Source organism: Zosterops lateralis (assembly GCF_965231275.1).
Source record: "Zosterops lateralis genome assembly, chromosome: 31".
Classification (NCBI taxonomy): Eukaryota; Metazoa; Chordata; class Aves; order Passeriformes; family Zosteropidae; genus Zosterops; species Zosterops lateralis.
The window spans coordinates 4037099-4043443 of record NC_139791.1 but is presented as its reverse complement, the minus strand read 5'-3'; the positions used below and the strand labels follow the sequence as shown (position 1 = coordinate 4043443).

The 6345-nt window shown below is 52.4% G+C and overlaps 1 protein-coding gene across 1 annotated transcript; it reads left to right on the top strand.

The window, feature by feature from the left end:
• Positions 1 to 2993: 2993 nt before the first annotated feature.
• On the top strand, positions 2994 to 3926 carry LOC310920752 (olfactory receptor 14J1-like; the record flags this gene model as incomplete). Its single annotated transcript, XM_083880811.1, has 1 exon — positions 2994 to 3926. One exon carries the CDS (start codon positions 2994 to 2996, stop codon positions 3924 to 3926), a length of 933 nt encoding a protein of 310 aa, XP_083736937.1.
• Between the last annotated feature and the right edge of the window lie 2419 nt (positions 3927 to 6345).

The window sequence follows — 6345 nt, the reverse complement described above, 5'->3', positions numbered from 1 at the left end:
CGAGACCCTGCAGTGTCATAGTGGCCCCTTGGTTCCATGAGGCAAAGTAGAATCAGAATGGCCCCTTTGTTCTGTGGAATTTGACAGTGTCACTGTGGTCCCCTTGGTTCCACAGGGCCCCACAGTGTAACAATGGACCTTTGGTTCCATGAGCTTTCCCACTGTCAGCAATGGTCTGAGTTCTGTATGTCCCCATGGATCCTTTGTTCCATGAGGTTCCATAGCATAACATGATCACCTTGATTCCAGAAGGTTCTGCAGTGTCACAGTGAACCATTGGTTCCATGCAGCCCCACACAATCACAATGACCTCAAGGTTCCATGAGCTTCCATATTCTCAGCAGTGGTCTCCTTGCCTCCATGAGGCCCTGCTCTGATAAAATGGACATTTGGTTCCAAGGGGTTCCACTGCATCACAATGGACCCTTTGTTCCATGGGGTTCCAAGATGTCACAGATGACTTCTTAGTTCTGTGAGCCTCTGCAGTCAGCAAATATTGAAAATATCAGAAAAAGGCTCCTTAACATTAATTTGGTGTTTAAGAGGACATCATTTATTGAGGCCTGAGGTTATCCGTGGGGTAATTCCTAATATTATGTGGACACATTTTTCTACAAGTATTTTGCTCACATATAGTCACTAAATGTGCATTACAATTTACCCATTTCCATAAAACCCGTCCCAAGTTGCCAGACTTAGTCCTTGTTTTTTCTATCACATTAATATTGAGCCAGATGTCTTCTTCTTCTCTTCCAAACATCCTTGCAGGGAAAGCAGGGCCTGCATGATTTGTTCCTTATGCTAAAAGCTCACAGGCATGGCAAAAATGGAATTAACATGTTTGATATCAACTCCAAGGCTGTGTGTGGCCAGGCAGAGGCAGGCAGGAGGCAGAGCTGTCAGCAAAGGAAGGGCCCAGCCAGGTGGGGCAGCCGGGGGATGACGACAGCCTGCAGGGACAGAGGCGCAGGGCATGGACACCGTAGGACAGCCTGGGCTGCACAGGGCACAGGGATGGGCAGCAGCTGCAAGGCCCTGACACAGCCAACTCCTGCAGCACTTGGGCCATGGCTGCTGGGCCTGGGCCTGAGCCATGAGCAGGAGACAAGTGACCCTTGTAGCCCTGGGGCCTCATTGCCTCCTTGGCCCTGCTCAGGAGCCTGGCAGGGGCCGCCCCATGGTGCTGTCCTTGGCATTGCACATCCCCACATCCCAGTGGCCTGGGAAGAGCCCTGAGCACTGAGGGAGGGACAGGATGTGCCTTGGCAGGGGCTGGGGCTCAGGCCTTGGCCCTTGGCATTCCTGAAACACATCCAGGTTTGTTCAGCATCAGAGACACCTTTGCCTTGTTTGTCCCCACCTGTCATCACTGCCTGCAGTGTTCTGCTCTGGCTGGGACCTGGGGACACTTTCTTAGCTGTGTCCCTCAGTAGGTCTCATTAAACCTTCAAGAAACTTCAATGTTTCAATTTAATTTTGAGTTCTTGAGAAGATTTTTGTATACTCTCTCAGGGACTGAGTCTGATGTAAACAACACCAAAGCCCCTAGAGGCTCATTAAAGTCCTTATGCTGTGTATGTGCTGCTGAGCTGGGCCAGGCTTCTGCAACTGAGGCAGCTCCTGGCAATCAAGAAAAGATTCAAAAAGACATTTCTCCTGAGAAGGAGCTGCTCTCACAGCCCAGCAGAGCTGAGGGCACTGCCTGCAGGTACCTGAGACCAGTGAAGCAGACAGAGGCTTAAAGCAACTGGAAGGACAATTCCGAGATTATTCATGGAGAAATTTTCACCACTTCTGACACAGTCAGTCTCTGGCTTCAGGGATCTCCTAAAGCTGACCCAAGACAGGACTGACAGCACTGTAAGGATGGCTCTGCTGCCCTTTCTGCTTTGGGGGAGGATGTGCTCCAGAGCGGGGCTGCCCTGGGCACCGTCAGAGGGACAGGGCAGGACGGCTCTTGCTGCCAGGGACGGCTGCAGGGGCTGAGGCTGGGGCTGTAGCCAGGGCTGCCCAGGGCTGTGGTGCAGAGCAGGTGCTGCAGCCCTGAGGGCTCTTGGCCAGGCCAGGGGATCTGCCACCTGCCAGGGGCAGCTCTCAGCCTGCCTGGGAGCTCCCCATGGACTGTGGGGAGAAGTTGGAGGTGGAAGGAGTGACCCCCATCAGGGCAGATTCCTCCTGCTGTGGAGATGGTGCTGCATGGCCAGGGCTGCTCTCAGCTTTCTCCTAAAGGAAAGGGAAAGGGGCTGTCAAGTTTGTCTGTGTCACTGAGACTTCTGCACTATCACCCTGGAGATCAGCAGATCTGCCTCAGATCTCACTCACAAAGTGCCTCCTCATCCTCCTCTGCCTACAGACAGCACCAGCAGCACCTTGGCTTGCAGCATCTCTGTTTGTCTGAGCTGCCCTTAAGGCCCTGGTGCCAGTGAGATGCCCCTGGGCAGTGGCCTGTGCCGGGTGGGGTGTGCAGGGCAGGGCTGAGCCCCCAGGGCTGGGCTGGGCTCTGGGAGCACTGGTAGGGACAAGGCTTGGATAGAGAGAAACAGCTCCCAGTAGGCACAACTCAAGGAAGCAGGGAGCCAGAACAAAGCTTGGTATCCTTTCCCTTCTAGCAACACAGGAAAAAAGGAGAGAAGAATTTATGGACGTTTATTTTGAAATTGTAGCTTTCAGATGTTCCACTTTATTTTCCAAGAAAGTTTTACGTGCAATCACCCTGAAGTAGAGGGAGGTACAATGATGAAAGTGCACCTTTGTGGGGACCAGCAGGTCTGATTGCACTGGGGCACAGGGAGCCCTGTTTTCCCTCTGGGCTCGCTCAGGCTGAGAGCGATGCTGAAAATGAGACAGTAACTCAGCCGCAAAAACCCAAACTGAAATAACATTCACAAAGTTCCCTCACAGGGAAAGATGTAATTTTGAGATGACTCCAGACAGTCATTGGCTCAACTTGTCCATGTCTTCTTTCAACAGCCCACTGTGCCCACAATGAAGAAATGTCCAACAGCAGCTCCATCAGCCACTTCCTCCTGCTGCCATTGGCAGACACGCGGCAGCTGCAGCTCCTGCACTTCTGCCTCTTCCTGGGCATCTCCCTGGCTGCCCTCCTGGGCAACGGCCTCGTCATCAGCGCTGTGGCCACCAGCCACCACCTGCACAGCCCCATGTTCTTCTTCCTGCTCAACCTGGCCCTCACTGACCTGGGCTCCATCCTCACCATTGTCCCCAAAGCCATGCACAATTCCCTCTGGAACATCAGCACCATCTCCTACACAGGATGTGCGGCTCAGCTATTTCTATTTGGACTTTTCATTTCAGCTGAGCTTGCCCTTCTGACCATCATGTGCTACGACCGCTACGTGTCCATCTGCAAACCCCTGCACTACGGGACCCTCCTGGGCAGCAGAGCTTGTGCCCACATGGCAGCAGCTGCCTGGGCCAGTGGCTTTCTCAATGCTCTGCTGCAGACAGCCAGTACATTTTCCCTGCCTCTGTGCCATGGCAATATCCTTGGCCAGTTCTTTTGTGAAGTTCCCCAGATGCTCAAGCTCTCCTGCTCACACGCCAAACTCAGGGAACTTGGGCTTCTTTCTGTTAGTCTCTGTTTAGCTTTTGGCGGTTTTGTGTTCGTTATTTTCTCCTATGTGCAGATCTTCAGGGCTGTGCTGAGGATCCCCTCTGAGCAGGGACGGCACAAAGCCTTTTCCACCTGCCTCCCTCACCTGGCCGTGGTCTCCCTGTTTGTCAGCACTGCCACATTTGCCTACCTGAAGCCTCCCTCCATCTCCTCCCCATCCCTGGATCTGGCCCTGTCAGTTCTGTACTCAGTGGTGCCTCCAGCCCTGAATCCCCTGATCTACAGCCTGAGAAACCAGGAGCTCAAGGCTGCAGTGTGGACACTGATCACTGGACGATTTCAGAAACAGTAAACTACTGGGCAATTTCTGCAAATCACTTATAATAAAAGTCTTCCTTGATAGCACGTGTTGATTTGGTTTTCATGATTTAGTCTTTGTTTATTTTCCAATGGTGTTCACAAAGAGAGGCCACTGTTTGTGTCCTTGCCAGTTTTGATTGTCTCCACACTTATTATGGCCCCAGACTGCGTCAGTGACGGGCTGTACTCTCAGTAATTTCAAATGAACTAAAGGATCGCCCAGCAGACTTTTCTCGAGATCCCTCTTTTGTTCCCCTCTCTGTCACTGCAGCAGCAATGTCTGTGTGCAGAGCTGGGGGCAGATCAGGGCTGGCACAACAGCTGTGCCCAGCACCAGCAGCCCTTGGTGTTGCCAGTGCTGCTCCCGTGGCCCTGCCCCGCTGCCCTCCTGGCCCTGGTGTTGCTGTAGGGCCTGAGGGCTCTCGGGGCCGGGCACAGGGCTGGGGGTGGCAGTGCCGGGGCTGCAGCAGGGACAGGCCATGGGCACTGCTGGGGCAGCGCTGACGCCTCAGGGCAGGGCCTGGGGGCTCCAGGCTCCTTGCCCAGGCTCTCTCCAGAACACGCCCAGGCCAAGGCTCAGCACAGAAAAGCCCCGTGAGCAGCCCCAGGGTGGCCGTGGGCAGGCTGGGGACAAACAGCATGGCTGGGGCTCTGCAAGGTCCCTGGGGGAGATGGGGAGGAGCAGCAGAGCAGAGGCTGATCCATCCCCACTGCACTGGACACCCCAGGGCAGTGTCCCAGAGTGTCCTCATGCACCTGCCAACATCCCCCCTCTGCAGTCCTGGCTTCTCCCCCAGCTCACACAGGTGCAGGATCCTTGCAGGCACAGACAGGGCAGCACTGGCTCAGGAGCCCCTGTTTGCACTGCCCAGAGCAGGCCTGAGCACCCCCATGGTGTTGGTGTTGGGGAGATGAACCTGAGGGAGCACAAATGCCATCAGCCCCTGGGGCCAGGAAGGGCTGGGGGACGGGAGGGAAACCACTCAGGTTTGTTGCGGCCTCTGAAGTCAAACAGAAAGTGTGTTCCCATGAGCTGTGAGTTTCCTTTCCCACTGCAGATGTTGTTGCTCAGAGCCAGGGCTCTGAGCAAACTGCCAAAAAAACCCCCAAACTGCCCTGAGCATTTCCTTTGCTTCACCTTTGCTTCCTTTCCTCTTTCCTTCTCCAGATTTCTTCTTCTTGCCCAGCCCTGTCCCCTCCCCTGCAAACATCCCATCCCTGTTTGCCCTTTCCTCTCTGACCCCACTCCCCATTTCAGTTCCTGAGCTGGCAGCATGAGAACGTCCCTTGGGGAGCAGGATCATCCTCCAAGTGCTTCAGGAATTGTCTGCAGTGTCCTGTAGTGCCTTGAGTTAAGGATTTAAAGAGTTAAGAATTTAGCTAAGGGATAGAAGCAATTCATATTGATTTCGATTTAAGTAGAAGAGTAGAGATGAAGTGGAAGTATTCATCTTTATTAGATACTTAAGCTAGAGTATAGGTAACGTTACTTGCTCCTTTGAGTTTTATTTGTAGAAGGAAATAAGATAGATGGACTGTTGAGATAATGGAATTAACCATGACTGCACCTGGACACAGAAACTAATTGGAACCCAGCAGGATCTCCTGTACAGTGCCCAAGAAGTCATGTAGCCTGCCAACGAGATGAAAGTAAACAGGTCACCTTGAGGAAGACATCTCTGACTTCATCCTTCAAGACCACTGAAGCATTTCAAAGACCACTGGTCCAATTTGAGAGAAGAATCAGGTAGATATACAAAGACTTTAGGCTCATTTTAATATGATGAGGGGATAGGCAGTGCTAGGATTAGGCCTATAAATAGGCATTTTGAGTAATTGAATGAATGTGTAAGACTTTTGTAAATAAATAGAAGGCTAGAGCTTTGTGATTGGTGGACATGCCTTTAGCAGCCTACTCCCATGCCACCCAAAGTTGAATAAAGCACATAACTTTCTAACTTTAACTAGTTAGAGAGTCTTTTGTCCATGATCTTATTGATTTTATGCAAATCAATTGGTGACCACAGCAGGACTGGGTTCTGTTTGGCTGTGAGAGCAGTTCGGGTCACGGACCCCTCGGGGCACCCCCAGGGATCTCCCTGGAGAGAGGGCTCTGCTCCCCGGCTGTTCACTGGGGACAGACAAGGACTGCCAGAACTCTGGACAAAATGGTTTGTTTCAAAATTGAATATTGTGGCCTGTAAGGTGTATGTGTGGCCAGGAGGCTGTTGGTAAATCATGGGAGACATCCCACACTCAGCTCGAGCCCATGTAGTCTTTTTGCAAGCTACAGTGGTATTTGGTTGCCAGCAGAGAGTTTTGTCAAGCTGTAATGGGCTCACCAGTGGTTTGGGGAAAATTCGCAAACAGTTTGGTGCAAGTCCTTGTTTATCGTTGTTATTTTATCATGT